This window comes from Neodiprion pinetum, chromosome 1 (genome assembly GCF_021155775.2).
Source record: "Neodiprion pinetum isolate iyNeoPine1 chromosome 1, iyNeoPine1.2, whole genome shotgun sequence".
NCBI lineage: Eukaryota > Metazoa > Arthropoda > Insecta > Hymenoptera > Diprionidae > Neodiprion > Neodiprion pinetum.
In genome coordinates this window covers 5,999,337-6,020,349 of record NC_060232.1, presented here as the reverse complement: position 1 = coordinate 6,020,349, position 21,013 = coordinate 5,999,337, and the positions used below count along the sequence as shown (strand labels likewise).

Sequence of the window (21,013 nt, the reverse complement as noted above, 5' to 3'; positions counted from 1 at the left end):
ATCCCTCACATAAAAAAGTGCGAAATGATTGGGATTGTTTTATACCTGTTGTTTATATGCAATAAATTCATCAGTTCTGCTACCCACTGATGTCTTCCAAGATTTATTGACAGGAACTTTCGATCTATGTAATCACTAACGGCAATCAACATTGTTGCAGTTTCTTTCTGCAATCAGATAAGATAACACAATATTTTGTTAGTACTTAATGTAACTTTAATAACAATTTCAATAGTATTCAAAATTCCCCATAGCTGTCCAAAACATGACAGGTTTGAGGAATCAATAACAGTTGACGATTTAGATTCACTCGAACTTTCGAAACGATAGTAACACCGTGATGCGTTAGCTTTTGTTACATGGTAATAAAGAATTACAAAATCGAGGATCCGTCTACCGCTTGATATTCAGAAAAAAAAATTCGGAAACAGATGCAACCACTTACAGTTTTTTGTTACGTAAGAAACGACACCAAAATTCACTACGCAGTAACATTCATTTCATTTCACAAACGTGTCTACGTAAGAGACGCGATCCGCGAACCGAAATCACAGACAACTCGCACGAAGGTCACCTCTCGCAAGGCCCGAGTTTTCAGAATGTTAGAAAGAAAACCACAACGGAAGATTATCGGAGCATTTTCTTGCCACAAAACGTTTGCGACGAGTCAAAAGTCTGCCCAAGAGCAATTTCAATTTGTCAATAACCTGTTCAACGGGTTTTGGAAAGCTAAATTCTAAAAATCTGCAGCGGAATAATTCAACTCGATTTCAAGCCCATTCCCATTTTTCGTGTCGTAGCTGGTTGCCTAAATGGACTGAGTTAAACTTGCTATCAATGCAACGACGCACTTACCGAAAGTCAGCCGCACAAACAATAACAAACGACACTCGACGCAGACAGTCGCGAATCGAAATCGCTAAAACCTGAAGTTGCACACTAGAATGAAACTTTGAAACACGAAACTTACCTTTGATGTCGCAGGCTGATTTTCAGTAACTCCGCTCTTTCATGGGCCATACGCTGCATGCCGTTTGTATATTATTCGCAATCACTTTCGTGGGAATACACTGATCGAATAACCTCACACAGCCTTCTTTTTTCACCATAACGTATCAGTGCTTGGCCACGTCCCGAATAAGTACAAAGCCTGTAAATGGCAATCTGAATTCTTGACTTACTGCTTGTATAGCTTCACTACGGCTGCTCGGAACCGACTGACGCGTGCTGCGCTCGGAGACAAGCCCAACCGGTCGAAACATTACTGTTGCACGCGGCCTTCGGCGACAATTGAAGTTTTCTGGTAACTTCCGGCCGAATAAAATACAATCGACTGAAGATACATTCTGTCAACGTAAAATATCCGCAAACCTAAAGGAAATATGAGAAAAATCTCCGTCCTCCTCTTCTGTCGATGCATGAACATAGTACTGAAACAACAAAATAACATCGCTGATTACGTGTTTGTACATCACTATGTATACGAATGTAGATTTGGAAATGGTCGTATTTTGATAGGAAGATTTTATATCAACCGTATGTGCATTCACCTTCCAGGCGTCTTGAAAACCAGTTCCAATAACCTATTCCGTGTCAGAGAACGCTACTTAATCAAGAACACGTAAAACGCATGTTCATACATCTGAATTAGAGGGTATCATTATTGAGTTCTAACTTGTAATCACGTCACCATTGGAATCGTAAGCGTCATAATTATACTCGATTCCAAGCCCATTCGCAATTTTTGTGTTGTAGCTGGCACTTATCGCAAGTCAGCCGCACAAACAATAACAAACGATACACGATGCAGAGAGTCGAGAATCGAAATCGCTAAGATCTGAAGGTGCATTAAAGAATGAAAGTTTGAAACACAAAACTCCTCTTCCATTTCGCAGGCTGTTTTTATTTCAGTAACTTGGAACTTTCATGGGCCATACGCTGCATGCCGTTCGTCTATTATTCATTGTGAGTTTAGTGGAAATACACTGATCGAACAGCGTTACACAGCTGTTTTTTTTTTTAATCATAAGATATCGATGCTCGGCTATGTCCCGAATAGTCAAAGCTTGGAATGCTATGCGATCTGCGCATAACGCGGTAAGAGTTCAAAGAATTGCCAATTTCACGCGGGTCGGGCGTCAATAGGTTAAAATTTTCCGGTGACTTCTAGCCGAATAAAATACGTTGACTGAGTCATATTATGTATTATACGTATTAGACAAGCTCCATGGAATATGCTGCGAGCAAGTTATCAAAAGTTACAGCTGAGCAATGTAAGACTTCGTTCGTATTTTCATTACTGTTGGTCCTAAGCTCTTTTTGAGGTCTTTTCTGCGTTTCTGATGGTCCAATGAGTCTCACGAAAGGGTCATACAAATCGAATCCGAGACGAAATATTTTTTGCCCACAAATAAAAGTAAGGCTAACTTCCAACAATGGATCAAGAGTTACGGATAAAATACATGAAATTTACACAGAGTTTTTGAAAAGGTGGGGAAGATAGATCACAAATTTATAGCTACCAAGTTTCAGCTATTTATTCAATATGCCTTCATTCTAGTATAAGTGTTTGTGTGCCAGTGTGTTGTAATTTAACAAGTTACTAAATAGTCTAAAAGGGAAAGACAAAAAGAAATGCAAAAGTATGACGAAACATTACATAACAATGCTGATTATTATAACAGGACACAGGAGTGCGATGTACATTATCATAAGCAGGATATGAAAAATATTGTTAATATTTTATGCAACTTGGATTGAAATGTATAAATTATTGAACTTTCGCATAATTTTTTGCATTTTGTCCGCAATTGGTCACACGAGGATTTATACGCCTTTTTTGGAATCCTTGAAGACCGATTAATCTAGAAACAGTCGTATGAATAGATTCAGGGATGAAAAGTTTTCTGCTTAAAAAATCGTGAAAAGAGTAATGCCAACCCGTTCGGATTTTTGTTAAAAATTTTGACGATTTTGAACAATCCTGGAATCGATTTTGTGATACACTACATCGACGTAACTTTACGAAAGGTATCGATTGCGAGCGATTCGAATAAGCCATAAGCTGCTTCATTTTGCTTTTTCATTTTCTTCATTTTTTCACATTCCCAATAAACACATCCAGATTTTTAAATTCTCCGAATAACAATGTAATTGAGATCTATTGACCTAATCATGTGGGTTCCAATGCGGGGCATTTTGCCGTTGCGTCGGTACCCATTCTTGTGAGCGTCTTTTTGCCGCCGACGGCGTGGCGCTGCCGTAGCGTCAATCCAGCGCCCGTGAAAATTCAGCCTAAGGAGGTTATGCTCAGTCGGTATAGAAGACTTGCAGTCAACTTGCTGCACGTGCATCTCGAGTAGAGCGTTAATAAGCGTAGGGAACAACCGTAATTTGTGAAGCGCCGTTTGTTAGATAAATAAACTGTTGCGTTGCACGATATTTGAACACCATTACTCAATTTGTTAGGTTGGGATTAAACCTTGTTTGCAGCTGAACGCTAGATTTGCGTAATCAGATCGTGAAGCGGCAACAGGAGAGGCTTTGTATTCATCACGCCTCTACCGCCAGTGAACTTTCCGACCGCCTCTCATACGTTGCTTACGTACGTACGAATATCACATATAGATATACGTAGTTTGACGTAACAGATCGCTTAATTCAATTCGCATCTAGTAACTACTCGCCAAGGCTTGACCCTTGTCGATCGCGAACCAGTATAATTCTTATCAGGGCGATATTGGATCTCACCGATCGTTAACGTCACTGTATATCCTCACGTGAGGTCGTGAGAAAAAACGCTCCCTCCTGGCCTGTTACGTAAAGCTATACCTTGCGTTTGTATCAAGTCCATATATACAGTGACTACCTACGCGCGCATGTAAATCAATTATACGATCCATGTGTACAGAGTTGAGACGAAATATACATAGGTATGCGCGGCGTACGAACACAGAAAAGTTACTTCCAATTACTAGATGCGAATTTTCTCTACGAGTTAGTTTTCGCTTGCGAAACAGCTGATATCGAGGACAAAAAATGACACAAATCGCACGATAGACTAGCGTGAAAGATCAATGATAAATATCGATATATTTAATCTCAGAAGCCATATACATATATTATGTTCACTGCCAATAATCCATCGTACGAGTCGTCTATTTTATTACCCATTGCACGCACACACGTATGATTTTCAGTCGGCCGTTGCCACCCGGCAAGTATTGTAGTTTTCAAATCAGCGAGCTGCCCTACTCGTATAACCAGAGATAACTGTGAATTCAAACAAACTTCTAAAAATTCGCTTGCTGCAGATATATCGAATATATAGAGATCAGCAGTAACAGGTAAGATTCCGACCCTGATAACAGTAAACATGCGTAAAGTTGCGGAAAGAGAATTAAATAATAAATCAGTCTTATAGAGTTAAACCTGATGTAAGATGTTGAATGAAAGAAAAAAAAAAAAAAGAAAAAAATGTGCCATTACGAGATATCTAATCAAATAGCGCGTCTTTCGAAATTTTTTATAAAATCCAGGGCGACGTAGAAGCGTCTTTTATCTGCGAGCTTTCACACTAGGCTTTTTGTAAATACATGCGATGTCGGTGAGAAGCAAATCTCTAAATTCCAACAGGATTTTGAACTTTTCAGGTCTAGCTGCGTTCTTATCGCCACGTTCCTCCCTATCGATCGCAGCGGCAAGGAGTCACCGTGTAGGAGAGGGCGCTGTCGGTTGTCACGTTGAACACGGAACGGTGTCGGTAGAAGTGGTGGTGACCTTCCGTGTCCTCAGCTTCAGTCTGACACGAGCCACGGCCCCGTGAAATCGTCGATTCTCTCGTTCCCCGATTCATCGAGCTTCAACGGACCCGAAGAAACCCAAGGTAAATAAATCTCCGCTTCTGATCATTGTCGAGGAAATAATTCCCTCGCAATTACTGTTCTATTCATTGTAACGCACCGATACATTTCTCGATCGGAGTATCGGAGGAGAAGACGTCTTGATTTCTAACGCATTACCGTCCATCACCTCTCATTCATTCATCGGCGGTTTAGAAAATATTTATTCGAGACGTTATTGGGCTGCCGCGAAAAGCGGCACGCCGATTCGCTTTTTACCAAACTCAGATACGCGCACGAACAGGAATTCGGATGTCTGACAGAAAATCACGTTGTCTTCCTCGTGTTGAATAACGACAATCTGAACTATTCGGCGGCCCTATCCGGCTGACGAAACCGACGGTCCATACACGTTGTCACATCCGTTTGGAAAGAATTTACCTGTTACTGCGATCCCATCATCTCGAATTCGTTTACGATTAGCCGGCATCTGCTTTGTGGTCACATTCAAAGTTTCCATTGATACAAGGTAGCCACTTGTGCAACCATTAAAACACTCTTTCAAACAAAAATACTTCTGGCTAAATAATACCAGCCACTAAACGGTACCATATTACGATATCTTCAGTCAACGCAATTGGTTTACATTATGCTGTGTATACACGAAAATTAGCTATGATGATTGTATTGTTGATGCATTTTGTTACGGGTGAATCGTTATGTAAAGTGTGATTTGCCACGTGCGAATTCAAAACAAAGAAAATGGGGACAGATACAAATTTACATGCCATTATTTCCCTTTTCGATGAATGTTACCACAAAGTTGCGGCACACACACTCAGCAGAATGGGGGTTCACTTATCATAGCCTCCATTTCGTGCCGTTCAGTGACCTTAACCAATTGTCGCCAAGGTCAACATCACTTAGAATTCAATATCAACTATCGATAGTAATATCTATGATGTATTTTTTTTTTTTCACCACGAGGCTTTTCTTATATCTCTAATAAGATTAGCTGCCAACAGTTTCTTATACGCGATGCTGAACGCTTTTAGCTCTTTATTCCATTTGTAATATCTACGTTGGTTCTTCTCGTAATGTGCCAAGATATCGAAGACTAATTGTCTCATCGATGTGCCCTTAGTGGCCCTGTAATCTATTAACACCAATATGAAATTGAGTGTCAAGACCCATGCAAGTGCGCCTTATCTACACGTAAGGGAAACGTAATGGTTTCTTGGTGTGAGTGACATCAGCTACACTGATTAAATGTATAGTTACATAGATTTGTGTTAACAATAATTAACTACTATGCTGGTGGAAGAGTAAAATTTCTCTACACGGCACACATTATGTTGTAGTTAGCGGACATTCGACACCCAGAAATGAATTCCTAGGAATCGATAACGCTGTTCAACACTAATTTATACTATGTATCAAATCTAAATATTGATAATCGGGAAACGAAAGGCCAAAATTATTACAGTGAAAAAAGATGCAGACAAATTGAATAATTTAATTTGGGAATGAATTGGTGTATGGAAACCGGTATTGAAATGCGTTAAATGATATCTGTATATAAACGAAATTTGACGAGGCGTATAGCAAACGTGCTACACTGTTAATAAAAGAGGTAATCTTGTTAACCCTATTAACTCAAAAGTCTTCTTCTGTGTTGAAGTTTAGTCAAGAATACAAATCTGTCGAGAGTTCAAATGACTTGATCCTGTACAAACGTGAAAGGCAATAAAATCAATCCAGTATAACACGACACATTATTGTGCAAGATTGTTGAGAGTATTGCATACAGTTATAAGTACACTATCATTTTTCTGTACAAAGTGGGCAAAAATTATACTGACGTTATTACGATCAAGGAAATTATGCGTATAACAATTTTATCGTGAATTGCCAAGAGAAAAATGCTTTTATCAATTCCGCGTGCAACTGATATGTCGGTATGTAAGAGTGATAACCGATAATCTCAAAATTACTTTCAAGAAGCTGAACAGGTCACATATTTAATGCAGGGATTGATACAACTTATCGTGGTCACATATATATATATATACATGTATAGTACCCCTACTCGGTTTTTATTTCTCTTGCAAGATTCGCAATCGCCATACAAGTATTTGCCCAAAAACAAGCAAATCCAAAATTCCAATAAAGCTAGATGCATTTTGACATCATTCAGCGATTTATGTGTGGCATCTCCATAACTTTGCAAATTCCAGCGGTGAATTTCTTAGGACAGGTTTTGACCTAGCTCACGTTGCGACGCAGTTTGCTGCAAAAATAATGTAGGATCCACACAGGAACAAGTTCTCCGAGTACTTTATCGTTGTAATAAAAACGTTGATTTACAATTCGACTTACCATAAGATAATCATGTCCAAATGTACCAGATTCGATGAACACTTTTACAAAGCTTAATTTTTGACAGCGCAAGCTGTATCCTCTGTTTTCGGAGTCCCTGTCAGCGGCAGTCGGCCCCATGATTACCAATATACCAAAAATTAAATGCACGGTCGTTTCCTTTTAAGGAATCCTCTCGGTATGATATAATTACAATCAGCCCAAAGCTTGAAAATGTTCTTCTTTTATTTCCCGCTAACGTCATATAACAAGTCTGAGATTAGGCAGTTACAAGCTTCTTCCTGTACCGTTATTACAATCCACAACACACCAGTGAAATCCAGTCAATTTGCTATATGCATAGTAAGAGACTCAATCCTGAGGCCATCTAGAGGCCGACCGAATCAAGAGGCGAAATCCTGACGACGTGCTATTTTACAGTAGATATTAGAAATCTAACGAATGTAAATTTTGAAGAATTCGCGAATGAGAATGTGAATATAGATTTTTAAATCCATTCATAGCACCATTTCTCTATGGCTAAAAATTGACAACTGATTGACTGACAGGTACACTGTTCAAGTCACTTCGTGGTTTGCATCTTATTCCGGAAATTGCCGAGCTGATCCGAACTAAACCGATTGTTTGATTATTCAACGATAAATTGATAACAGAAACAAATTATTTCGAGGTTAGAGTGTGATTCAAACGTGACGACAAACTTTTATAACAAATGTTCAGTATCGATATAATGTTTTTTGTCTTATTTAATATTATTTTCACAATTTTTACAATCAAAATATGAAGTATTTGTGACAATTACATTCTAAAAATATTCGTAAAATTTTTCCAAATGCGAATGCGAATGCGAACGCGAATATTCGTTACATCACTAGTAGATGCAGCGTGTTATAGTAACAATTAACTCTATCACATAGGGTTTGTAGGCGCACCGCCATAATCTAGGTCAATTTCCGCCGGCAGTATTTTCTTATGCGAATGCCATTGCCTCCTTGTTATCGAGGCTAAATTTAAACTGACGTATTTAATTTCAAGATCACCAATTCACATCTAGCAACGATACTCAGATTTTCGGCGTGGCATTAAGATTTTTCTTTGATTCGGTGATTCGGAGTGGTTCGATGTTTTTCTCTTTTTCTGTGTATGCTCATTTTCAAATCTGATAAAAAAAATTTTAAAATAACGCGACGTTGCCAAAACAAATAAAGTTCACGTGCTGAGTACGTGACCGCGAAATACACGAACCCTATTCCACTTGGGTTTGAAATTAAGAAAATTGAAAACTGGAGAACAAACGTACGGATTTATTTCAATTTCTGGCGAATCTGTACGAGGTTGAAGTTAGTAATGCTATCGTAACGAAACATTAGGGAAAAATCACTATTTTCCTAATTTTACAATGATTTTTAAGGAACTAGACTAAGATTTCGAAGTATGAGTGTGTTTTGTTTTATTACGGTTTACTGATTTTCAGACAATTCGAAAATCACGAAATAACGCTTTTTCCTCAGCATGAATCGTCGTTACGATAACCTTAATAACTCCAATACGATGAATCTGTCAGTTCCGAAATTTGTTGGTTTGAAGAAAGAATCTTCACACGACATTCCGCTCACCGTTATCATTTCAATCGATCGTACATTGCATATGCGATGTAAAAAAGGAGGGTCGTGTGCCGCACGTGGAAGAACGATTAGAAAATACTGTCCTCGATGCACGATCGCCGACGACTGCGTGCCGCCGCGAGTAGATCAGCTGAAGATTCGCAATGAAATTATGTAAAAATATGCCGTGTTCCAATGACAGAGGTGTTCAAAGTGAAGACAGCTCAATGCCTGCAAGTGTGGTGGCGGCGGGGTGGACCTCCGGCCAAATTTCGGTGATGCTGATCGGTTATTTTTGCCATCCGAGCACCAGCTACGGCTCGGGTATATCGCACCCTGATCTACCAGCGCCGACGATTCTCTGTGCGAAGTTACCGCGACCCTCCTTTTGAAGATCGATGCGTCTCGTGTTGTATTGCAAGAAAAGCTTCCGGTCTGCGTTCACGCGATTGTCGTTTATCACCTGCCTTTGGAACACAACGCCAGTCCGTCATCGCGTTACATTCGTCGCACACTTCTCGCCTACTCGATATCCGAAGACTGATAGTTTATCATTAATTCGTGCTTCTACTTTGTTCACGCAGCGCACCGATATGGTCTGGAGTACCGACGACGATAAGGTATAATTTTTTCGTACCGTCTCCCTGGATTGATCATGGATAGTTTATTCTTATAGAGATGAACGCTTATGTATATATATATATATATATTTTTTTTTTTTTAAATTTTTTTACGATAACAATCATTCAATTACGCGGTTTTCAGTGTATTATACGTATATGTAGATGAGAGCATGATACAAATTAACTTTACGATGTAAGTTTATATATAGTACATTATACATGTACAATTGTATGTACAGGCAGATTGGAAAGTTTTTTTTTTCTTCTAGTTCAAAATCTTTTCTTTACGCTTGTTTGTGCAAGTTGGTACGCTGATTAAAAATTTTTGAAATTTTTTATATATTATAAATACATAGAGGCTTAGTATGCATTTATGTACAAAGCGTCACCTACTTTATGTAATCAGCTGTCTTGTAGCGCTTTTCATTCAACTTTTAGCAAACCCACTCTAACAATGAGTCTTGGTGTCATTTTTATGCTATTGGTCCAATGATACATTGCTAGATCAACGACAGCTCATTGTGAGTTAGGATGTACGTTTATATACATGTGCATGTGTAAAAATAAACCTTTAATATAATCATTACAGCACCGGTGTAATGAACTAGCCTTGGGTAACGTGCCAATTAAATTGAACTATTCACACTGTTGTAGTAAATGTTTTGCTTTCATACACGGTATAAATTCACATCGATGTTTCTTATTGTCTAGCTTTTCTTTTTCCTTTTATGTCCCAGAATTGCCATGAACGGGTAAGGAGGTTTAAGAAGTATAAGAGGAGATAATTCAAATGTATCTATGTTTTGTAAAGCGGGATGATGTATATATTTAGCATTTACATCTGTCAGTGGATGAGAATTCGTCGTTTTGAAAACAATCTGATATTTATATAAATATGCCCGACATGAAAAAAACTCTGCAAATACAAAACTTCATTAAATAATTCACAACAGAGGTCATCTCAGTTTTATTAAAAAGAGGAGTTATGAAATTTAAACTCGTATGGCTTCATGTACGAACAGCACCATTGCATGATCGTTACATGGAAGCTGCTTGAAAACTCATCCACAATGCAATAATCAGCGATAGGTGCATTCGTTAGTACTGCCAGCTTGACCTGATTGTACACTCGCTATCATCTCATGTAGATAAGATGGCTAATTGCTACAGCACGTTGTTGCGGCAAAATTATGATTATAACACGTAAACACTATTTTTCAATTTTGCTACAGTGAAAGTAGTGTACATTTTTTTTTCTAAAGATATTTCCTTTTTCACACTTAGATGGCAGGAAAGCCAAATACCATTGCACTCAATGCGCAAAGTCATTTAGAGCACATGTGTGCCCTTGACATCGAGCCCCATGCTTCCTTCGTCCGTTTGTCTGGCATCATTTGTACCATCGGACCAGCATCCCGGTCTGTTGAAACTCTTGAGAAAATGATTGAAACTGGAATGAACATTGCTCGTATGAACTTCTCTCATGGATCCCATGAGTACCATGCTGAAACCATTGCTAATGTGAGACAGGCTCAGAAGAATGTTTCGGAACGCACCAAGACAAGTGTACCAGTAGGCATAGCTCTGGACACAAAGGGACCCGAAATACGTACTGGACTTTTGGAGGGTGTAAGTTAAGCAGGTTTTACACAGCCGTATGATTCAGAATTCCCCAACATTTTACCTATAATTATTACTCTAATTTTTGAATCCTTCATTCTTTAGGGTGGTTCTGCAGAAGTGGAACTCCAGAAAGGACAGACATTCAAATTCACCACCGACAAAGCTTACTTAGAAAAAGGGAATGCACAGATTGTGTGGGTTGACTATGAAAATATATCAAAAGTAGTCAAAGTTGGAAACCGCATCTTTGTTGACGACGGCTTGATCTCTCTTATTGCCACCCAAGTCAGTAAGTAATTGCGGAAATATTACTTTCTTCTAACCACATAAAGGCGAAAAACATTCCTTATCAATTTACAATGACTCATTCCTTCAGGCTCCAACCAGATTACGTGCACTGTTGAAAATGGCGGCAGTTTGGGCTCTCGTAAGGGAGTCAACTTACCAGGAGTTCCCGTTGACTTGCCAGCTGTCTCAGAGAAGGATAAGTCCGATCTTCAGTTTGGTGTTGATCAGGGAGTAGACATGATCTTCGCTTCATTCATCCGCGACGGAGCTGCACTAACAGAAATTCGTGGTATCCTCGGCGAAGCAGGGAAGAACATAAAGATTATTTCAAAAATCGAGAACCAGCAAGGCATGGTCAATCTGGATGAGATCATAGAGGCCTCCGACGGTATCATGGTGGCACGTGGTGACCTTGGTATTGAAATACCACCAGAGAAAGTATTCTTAGCACAGAAAAGCATGATCAGCAGGTGTAACAGGCAGGGAAAACCTGTAATTTGCGCCACTCAGATGTTGGAATCGATGATCAAGAAGCCCAGAGCAACTCGTGCTGAAACTTCAGATGTTGCAAATGCCATTCTGGACGGAGCAGACTGTGTCATGCTTTCAGGTAAAAGACATTCTCTCCAGTCTTGCGTAATAACTAGTTTGAATAGCAAATATGTCTCACCTTGCTCATTAAATTGATTCATTGTATAAAGCCACTTATGAACTTCAGTATACGTTATTTTGGATTTCAGGAGAGACAGCAAAGGGTGACTACCCTCTTGAATGTGTCCGGACCATGGCCAATATCTGTAAGGAGGCCGAAGCTGCAATCTGGCATAACCAGATTTTCGCTGATCTTTGCAGAAATGTATTACCACCCATCGACGCTACTCACTCGGTTGCAATTGCTTCTGTCGAAGCTTCCATCAAATGTCTAGCTTCTGCAATTATCGTCATCACTACCTCAGGACGCTCGGCACATTTAATCTCCAAGTACAGACCAAGGTGTCCAATTATTACTGTCACCAGGTTCGAACAAGTCGCGCGGCAAGGCCATCTGTATCGTGGTATTCTGCCACTTCACTACTCAGGTAAACAATTTTGTAAAGTGTATTTGAAATTCGATTTAACAAGTGCAGTATGTTAAAACGGCTAAAAATATTTTGTGATATTCTTAGATCAGTTGCAACATGACTCATCCAACTTATATCGTGATTTCTTATTTACACACATTGATGTTTTTGCAGAATCCCCACTTCCTGACTGGTTGAAGGATGTCGATGTGCGTGTACAGTACGGTCTGAACTTTGGCAAAGGTCGTGGCTTTATTCAGACCGGCGACACTGTCGTTGTTGTTACTGGTTGGAAACAGGGCTCTGGTTTCACGAATACCCTTCGTGTTGTGTATGTAGAACCGGAATTTACCAGCGAGAAACCAATTTGTGCCATTGAGAGTGACTCCGATTCCTATGAAGATATCACAATTTGATCCTCTGCGTGAAACTTACCTATAATATAATGGTTGTTGTTCCTTTATTATTGGTTCCAGAATTTTCGTGTTACCTGATTTACATGTTGTTAACGATCATTCGTTTTCAAATTATTCACTCATTCTTATTATCGAACCTGTATGTTACGACAGATTTTCTTCTACAACAGTATTCAATGTTTAATTTATCCCGATTTATCAAAGTATACCTCATAAATTTAAATGAAACAGTTGAAATAGTTTGACCATATTTATTTGTAAATTACGAGTACTTTTCGTATTAATACAGTTTCAAGTCTACCAGGAAGTGACGCCACTGATCGGGCAGTTATACAAAGTCTTTACTAGTATAGCTGTATTGTTATACTTAATTAACTGTTTTACCGCAAGATCCACTACACTGCATGCAAATTTATCCCGCTTATTACACTTCCCTTACCTTCCAGCTTTACCTATACTTGATCCTGTTGTCACTCTAATGGATTCTCTGTCTTTATATTGCGCAATTCTAATTTCAGCTAGTATTTTTTTTTTAATTTTGTCTTACAGGAAGGTGGACTAAGCATTTGATCATCGCAGAATTGGTCACTAGGTATCCTGTTGCTACGATTCGCGTTGGAGTTGAGATCCATCTGCTCCGGGAAGTTTCTTACTTCAATTACGTGTATCTGTCCGCATATGAGCAAATAACAGTGTCTTCGCACTTCGGATACCTGCTGCTACTATTACTACCACTACTATTTTTATTACTACCGGTGTTTATTTCGCGTACGCTAGATTTTGTAGTGAAAATCCGTACTGTAGTGGAACTACAAAAGTGACACGCACCTAGAATGTATATGTAACCAGCTGTGAACATAGAACTTATATTATAATTATAGTCTATGAATAAATTATTGCAATGAATCTACGATGCAAATAGATATGAAACAATTCGGATTTTAGCTTTCAATATCTTCTTTGTGAAAATTTGTTTTGTTTTATTCTTTAGTTATAATGTATGCACATGGTTCCAAAAAGTGAGTCTTTCAAAACCGTTAAATACGTAATCAGTTAGTATGATTTGGATTTAAATATTATGACGACTTGTTGCTAACAATGACATTTGACAGTACACAAAAACGACGTTATCACCAAGACTCCTCAAAGTCTTCAGACAAGTTTGGGATATTTCCAGGTGAAGCATAAACGATACGTATGCAATTTGTAAACCCTGAGCCTTGACGCCATCCGCTAACTATTACAACTGCATTTCCAACTTCCACAAATTTATGACTACGAGAGTAATTCATTGCATGTTGTATTCGGTAATCCATATCCTTACTCCAATCTGGATATGGTGGATCTGAAATATTAATGTCATATAAATACTATCGGCATAAATTACTGGTTGATCGATAATTGTTTTGGGAAAAGTGAAATATACAGTAACTCACTTCTGTAATGGATTGGGTGTACCCCAAAATACACTTGCAGCCAGCGTGCCACAATACCGTACCTAGTGATAGCAATGATGGGACAACGTGGACGATAAATAGACAGCATCATTGCCGAACGTCCAGTTGTTGTAGTAACAATTATCGCAGCTGCATTGCACTTCATAGATGTTTCGATGGCAGCGACAGCAATAGAATGCGTGGGATCGAGGGGTATCAGAGCCTTTTTTCACGAAATTACAAGTGCAAATAATAACAAAACTTGGAAGGATTCAATACATAGGCGAGGGAAAGAAAACGTGTGATCAGGGATTCAACACTTTTATGAGATGAATTTTCTGGATTAAAAAGACTAACTTTGTAACTGAGTTCTTCAAAATTCTGTCTCTGCCATCGGGCGCACTCGGCTTCTCTACAAGCGATATCAACGTTCTTAACAACTTTCACAGTTTCGTCCACACTCAGTGCTCCTGTTGCAAGAAATATGGAATCAACACCATCAAGAACTGCGCAGGAAATATCATTCATGTCTGTGTACGATGGTTCAGTTCCTTTTATGCGAACGGCTACGATAACTGGTTTGCCCACCTGTAGATGCAAACGTCAATGATGAACTGAGAAGACAAGGAATATCTATCTACTAATTATAGGAGTAGCAAATGAACATAATCAATTCAGCTTACTCTGTTACATTTTGAAATTATACATTTTTGTGCTAAAAACACTTTCTCAGGTCGGATATCTACTTCAATTCCAGCTCTATCAATCATGATTGCGTCTGCTACTGTTAGGATATCATCGAAAGCCTCAAGACCTTGATTACATGAGATTTTCGCCACAACACAAATGGGCCGTGTTCCTGATATAAGAGAATGCGGTCAGTGTATAAGGTACGTACTGCGAATCCTAATGAATAAATGAAGACAATTATAATTCATTTACCAATTTGTTTTATTCTGTCTTTGACAGCGCATATCATTTGTCCATTTCGCACGTGAGACACTATCAAAAGATCACATTCAAAGTCCAGGGCTAGACCAATGTCGGCATCATCTTGCCCGGACACTTGAGGTATCTCTGGAATTCCATCGACTAATTGCACCAGCTTCTCATTCCTGACAATTCCACCTTTCGCTACTTTGCACGTTACAGTACACTCCACTGCAATAGTAAATATTAATGTAACGTGATTATCATCAACCAATACATCTTTAATCGACACTGAATTAATTTCTAAGATTACAAACCTACACAAGTAGTTTCTAAGATAACTGCACCTCGATCGATGTAAATTTTATCACCGACCTTACAAAATCTAGGCAGATCGGGATAAGACACCCAGAAACACTTGTCACAACCAGTTCGTTTCATATTATCCTCGACTAGCAATTTCACAAAATTGCCTTCTTTGAATTCTGCATATCCCTGTAATAGTCGATGATCCTCTAATTTTAAGTACAATTAGGACCCGTTAGAGGGGGTCGATTACTCTCTATGCACTAGGGGCACTTCGAAAATATCCAATAATATACAAATCTTCACCATCGAGTCTTCCGCTCCATTAAAAAGCCCTGTACGTATTTCAGGTCCACGTAAATCCATTGCAACAGCTAAGGGAAATACTTCGCGACGACACCGATGAATTCTGTTTCCAGCTTCTCTGATAGATTGTACACTTACAGCATGCCACGTATGTTCTTTGTGCGACATGTTCATTCTCACCATGTCAGCCCCCGACAAAACAATATCAGTTATTCCCATTGGATGGGAATTTTTCTCTCCTAACGCAAGTAGAGTGGAATATCGGTACAGGTATGAGTTGGAACTGTTACAACTGTTTTGACTACAGACTTACGAAAATTACCTAGAGTTACCATTATTCCTGTTAGTCTGGCGATCTTTGGATCACTGTTCACATTCAAAAGCATTTCATGGTCTATACGTGTTTTCTGATAAGCTGCGCCAAGTTGGTTGTCAGGGATTAATTGATCTTCCAATCGCATCATCTGCATATAGCAAGTGAATACATAAACTCGTACTGTTGTGCATTTTATAAGAGAATACTGGTAACACATTACCCATGGCATGCGTTTGCACAGGCTCTTCGGTTTGAGAGCTACGTTTCTGTCACTTGAACACATTGTGAGAAATTATTTGCGCACAACTTTCGTTTCCAAATTATGTTACTTTGATTTTGTTGAGGATTTACTTTTAATGACAAAATGATTGACTTGAAAATTTTGGGTTTTGTGTCAGAAAAATTTTGTATGTGAAATTATCTACTATTTGTGACTCTTTTGTTTTGCTTTGACATTGCGATTCCAGGCTGACTCTGATGTCTATCTTTTTGACTTTGCCTAAAATGCAAATTCAGAAAATTCTTCTTCGTTGAAAAACTTCAAGGCGCAAAATTATTGTTAAATTTTTACGACGAATGAATTCCACAACCAAGGAGAATAGTTTACATGTAAAATTCTTTATTATGTTGATGATAAGTATACAGTCCTAATTACTTGGAATAGTTTACAGTAAATTTAAAAAATGTTAATACAAAAACTTAAACAACTTGAATGGAAGCTTAGTCGGAGTTGGAATCCGAATCGGATATGTATATCGGTTTACTCGAAGCTTTCTGACTTTTTGGAAAATGAGCAGCTATGCTTGTCTGCTTTGCAGGCTGCATCTGTTGAAAAGATACGTGTTATGACAAATGTAATTCATGTTAAAGCACATTTTAAAATTGCAGATCTCAATGACTCAGAATGAAATCTTTCAGGAATAATGAAACTCACTGCACTCTCTGTCAGCTTTGTCTTTGTTGCTCTAGTAGATTTTGTCGGACTGTCAATAAGCACAGTTTTACTAGCTGATATACTTGCAGGAGCTTTTGCCCTGCCCCTCCCAGAAGCAGCACCTACCCGACCTCTTGCTCGTCTTCCCCTACCTCTTCCTCTGACAGCATTGTCTTCATTACTTTTGGTAGCACAGTCATCTTCTGCTGTATCGTCGACATCTAAATTAGCAGCTGGCTGACGAACCCGACGAGTCGAAGAATTCAGGAAGTCACGTACCTATCATCAGGTACATTGCATTAAAAATGAGTAAACATAATCCTTGTGATTTGTTTCTTCGACCACGCCAGATATATTTTATTGCATTTGCTAGGAAATTATTCACAGATAATGGACACAATCTTTCCTCAAATTGAAAATCAGTCATCAAAAATCCAACCTGGTTTTCTTCATTTTCATTTGTGTTGTCCCTTTCGTTTCGAAATTCTTGAATTACATCCGCTATTTCTTCACGGGTTTCTAACTCTTTACTGCTTATATATTCAAGAGTTTTTTTCATTTGATGCCTGTAAAAAGTATTCATGCATCAGTTTAACAATTGGAATGTGGATAACAAAGAATCCCATAACTTTTCCCCTTATTTCTTTAATGTACAGAAGTAAATCCTTTTCTGCCTAACTCGATACACAGATAGTTCTCTCGTTTCACAAACAGATTTGATCATCACCATTTCTTTTTCTCAACTCACTCAATTATATCATCGAATGCATTCGAGTCTCCTTTATTTACAAACTGGGACAAGGCTTCATTGAGACCAGTCAGAGACAATACAGTTAATTTGTGTTTTTTATTTCCTGCTGCAAAATACTTTCGTATTCCTCCTTGAACTGTTTTGTTCCATTCAGGCTCGTCCTGAGAACATTTTTTTCAATTAGGAATTGGACAATCATTTTATTTGTCGGTATTTGACATATGTGATATTATTTTGCAATTTACCTCATCACATCCTAGAGCTTCTTCCATAATAGCATCAGTATCATCATCACAGTCATCAAAGTCTACTTTCTTGGCCCATCCACTTTTTTTTTTGCGCAGACGAATAATCTCACCTGAATTAGCAACTTGATCAACATACTTTTGCTCTAATCTATGTACAAGAAACAATAAACAATATCTGTAGATGGTTAGTAATTTGGAGTTTGAATAAGGCCAGAAATATTCCAGACACATGTTGGGTCTCTGAAAACAGAGGGTACTTAAAATTACTTCACCTAAACGTATCGAACTTCTGCTCCTCCTCTGTATAAAATACACGAAGTCGCAGTAGGGGTAGTGTTGGTTGACGTGGATCTCCTGTGACAAGAAAATTTTTAAATTTAATTTAATATTCATTTTAATGTAAGCTTGGTGAACATTTAATAAAAAGTATGTTTCACTTACCAGATAGCTGGGCTGCTGCTGTTTGCATCATAACATTTTCGATATAATTGTCAACATAGTATTCGATTGTATTACAAAGTTTTTCCAACGGTTGAATTTTTATGTCATTGTTGTCATCAACATTTATTGTATCAAAGACAAATGGCCTCACTGTTTTCAACTTGTGTTTCTGTAGTTGAAAACCTGTCTTGTAAACTTTCAAAATGCCTATGTGTTTGGGAACAGCTTCACCTTGGCATAGCGAAGTTGCAACAGGACTTCCTACAATTATATTTTGAATTATTAAATGCGAATAATCAAACAAAATAATAAGGCTATTCTCAAGTTTATTTGCTTTACAAAACACAAGAACAACAAATATACCAGGCTGACAAATGTGGTAGTGTTTTTTTCCAACTTGCTCTGTTTCGATACGACATTCGTGCTCGTGTCCCCACAATACGAAATCAAAAAAATTTGGTAAATCTTCTTCTGGGACAAACGCATTTTCTGCGTGCTTAGCACGATTTTGATGGAGTACAAATATGTTGAAGCAATCATCGATTTCATTGGTACGAAGCATGTGCACCTAATAAAGAATTCAGTGATTACGATCGCTGTACATAAATAAAGTTGGACAAAAATAGATATGGAAGATAATTATGGCAACGATTACTGCCGTTACTCACTTTTCCATCTCTCATGAGCCTTGAAAGTCTTTGATCCTTGATGTAGCTGAGGCCATACAAAGCTAGATTGGTACATCCTTTTCTGAATAACAAAGGGGCTAGTTGGACTTCGTTCAGATTCGTCCATTTACCAAAATAGTTGACCAGTCCAGTGACCGATAGCAAGTCTAAACTTCCTATCTGACCAGGTCCTGTTGAAGATTAGTTTAGAAGTTATGTGCGAGGGTGCAAATTTTTACTTGATAGATTCTAGATACGCAATTCTTAGTAGAGTCTTACCACTTGGATCGTCGTGATTTCCGTGTATAGAAAACACGGGTATTTCAACATTAAGATTAGCATCTTCAAAGTTGACTGTTTTGTTCAAACAGTGTTTAAAAATCATCTTGGGGTCACTTAAGAATTGAAACTTGTTGGGCCTGAAAGAAGAAAGATTCTGTAATAGAAATTACGTACTTATTGACGATTTGTTGTTGGTATTACATCAATAAACATTTTTATCAGGGCAGTGAAAAGGATTACGAATATTTGGTTACGCACTTTGTACCTAGGCAATATTTGCGCAGTAGATTCATGCATTTCATCACCGTGGCTTGAGAGGGCTTATTATCATGGAATAAATCACCACCAAGTAGAATAAAATCTACACTGTGCAGTTTTCCATATTTCAAAATCTCCTCGAAAGTTGTAAAACTATCCTCCCCTATGGAATGAAGAAAAAAAATTACACGTGTGCACGGTGCTTGGACAGCATATACATAGTCAATCTGTAAAAGCGTGAATACATTTCACCGCTACGCAAAAATGTTAATTTCTATAATTTGTAAGCTTGTGACGAAATAATTCATGCTTGTATCAATCGACGTGAAAAATGCATGTAAATCACGTGCAAACCTCTGTTGGATTTTTCTTCATAACCAAGATGACAGTCGGTTGCAATTAGAATTTTGAAGACGTCTTCCTCGGGTCTATCATCCCCGCGATTCATTGTGCCGGACATATTCTCCAATCGTTAATATTCACCTCTGATCTCCCTCAGATCGTTGTTAAAAAACGGTGTAAAATAGTATTACGCATTCAATCCAGACGTGCAAGGTTACGGACAGCCCCCTGACACTGACCACTGCTCGTATACTAAAAAATTGTACGCGCCTTGTCCGTTTTTTAGTTCCTCTACGTGGCGCTAGTAGACTCCTGGTAGACTTCTGACACGTTCGCTGCCCTCGCTGACCGCGCGCAAGCTCGTCAGGTAACTACTAGCGCCACTAGTGGTGGAAATTGGCGGCAGTATCGAGGGATATTTTGCGAACCACAGGGGGTTGGTTACGGACCTGTTGCGCGGGAATATCTAAAAGATAAACACCGCAGTTTTATTTGAAACAATTCTCCTACCAATCGATATTACGTATCGATTGTAGTTGAATGAATGCTCACCAGAGCCGCGCTTCTGCGACTCGTGTGAATCCAGACAATCCAGAGTAGCAGTCAGTCCCTAAGCGACGCGTAGGTGACGCCATCTGCTAAGCGTACCGGATAATTGCTCTTCGGGCAGGAGGTTCGTTCCTCCGCTCACTTCACTCGCCATATTTGTTGTTGTCGCTGATGGAGCAGGCGAGAAGAGATTTTGTCCGTTTGGTACCGAGGTGTAATTTAGTATTAAATATCGCCGAGAGTGTCCGCGTGTGATCACACGTCGTATCGAATCGTTTGACAAGTATAACCAAATATGTGTCTTACATAAATAATCGGCAGTCGCTCAGCTGCTGTCCACTACTCCTTATATATTAATAATAATAAAGAGTGGTGCGCGCACGCGTGTCTGTGACTGTGTGTATGTCCGTG

The 21,013-nt window shown here is 38.7% G+C and overlaps 3 protein-coding genes and 1 long non-coding RNA gene across 7 annotated transcripts; 1 reads left to right on the top strand and 3 right to left on the bottom strand.

Annotated features, from left to right (window-relative positions):
* Window positions 1–3,382: 3,382 nt before the first annotated feature.
* LOC124223301 (pyruvate kinase) lies at window positions 3,383–13,768 on the top strand. Of its 3 annotated transcripts, none has more exons than XM_046635125.2 (9): window positions 3,383–3,604; window positions 4,653–4,885; window positions 9,409–9,444; window positions 10,732–11,076; window positions 11,173–11,359; window positions 11,447–11,968; window positions 12,099–12,437; window positions 12,594–12,750; window positions 13,385–13,768. In XM_046635125.2, exons 3-9 carry the CDS (start codon window positions 9,418–9,420, stop codon window positions 13,395–13,397), a joined length of 1,590 nt encoding a protein of 529 aa, XP_046491081.1. In that variant the 5' UTR covers window positions 3,383–3,604; window positions 4,653–4,885; window positions 9,409–9,417; the 3' UTR covers window positions 13,398–13,768. The 3 variants fall into 3 exon arrangements, with proteins under 3 accessions (XP_046491081.1, XP_046491097.1, XP_046491087.1); XM_046635131.2 differs by lacking the exon at window positions 3,383–3,604 and adding an exon at window positions 4,239–4,346; XM_046635141.2 differs by lacking the exon at window positions 9,409–9,444.
* LOC124223345 (uncharacterized) lies at window positions 6,382–9,426 on the bottom strand. The gene is made up of 3 exons (XR_006884274.2): window positions 8,837–9,426; window positions 7,221–8,379; window positions 6,382–7,131 (listed from the first exon to the last, which is right to left on the bottom strand). It is a non-coding gene; the product is annotated as an uncharacterized lncRNA (long non-coding RNA).
* On the bottom strand, window positions 13,592–16,412 carry LOC124218023 (pyruvate kinase PKM). Its single transcript, XM_069135275.1, has 9 exons — window positions 16,350–16,412; window positions 16,136–16,277; window positions 15,849–16,052; window positions 15,519–15,716; window positions 15,214–15,432; window positions 14,955–15,130; window positions 14,629–14,859; window positions 14,272–14,494; window positions 13,592–14,180 (listed from the first exon to the last, which is right to left on the bottom strand). Exons 1-9 carry the CDS (start codon window positions 16,410–16,412, stop codon window positions 13,966–13,968), a joined length of 1,671 nt encoding a protein of 556 aa, XP_068991376.1. The 3' UTR covers window positions 13,592–13,965.
* A 316-nt stretch (window positions 16,413–16,728) lies between these two features.
* Window positions 16,729–20,746, bottom strand: mre11 (double strand break repair nuclease mre11). 2 transcript variants are annotated; one of them, XM_046635113.2, is made up of 13 exons: window positions 20,606–20,746; window positions 20,066–20,519; window positions 19,712–19,874; window positions 19,451–19,590; window positions 19,172–19,362; window positions 18,867–19,071; window positions 18,504–18,764; window positions 18,335–18,416; window positions 18,060–18,210; window positions 17,812–17,975; window positions 17,503–17,629; window positions 17,064–17,342; window positions 16,729–16,954 (listed from the first exon to the last, which is right to left on the bottom strand). In XM_046635113.2, exons 2-13 carry the CDS (start codon window positions 20,169–20,171, stop codon window positions 16,850–16,852), a joined length of 1,974 nt encoding a protein of 657 aa, XP_046491069.1. In that variant the 5' UTR covers window positions 20,172–20,519; window positions 20,606–20,746; the 3' UTR covers window positions 16,729–16,849. The 2 variants fall into 2 exon arrangements, with proteins under 2 accessions (XP_046491069.1, XP_046491074.1); XM_046635118.2 differs by having other exon boundaries at window positions 19,719–19,874.
* Window positions 20,747–21,013: the final 267 nt, after the last annotated feature.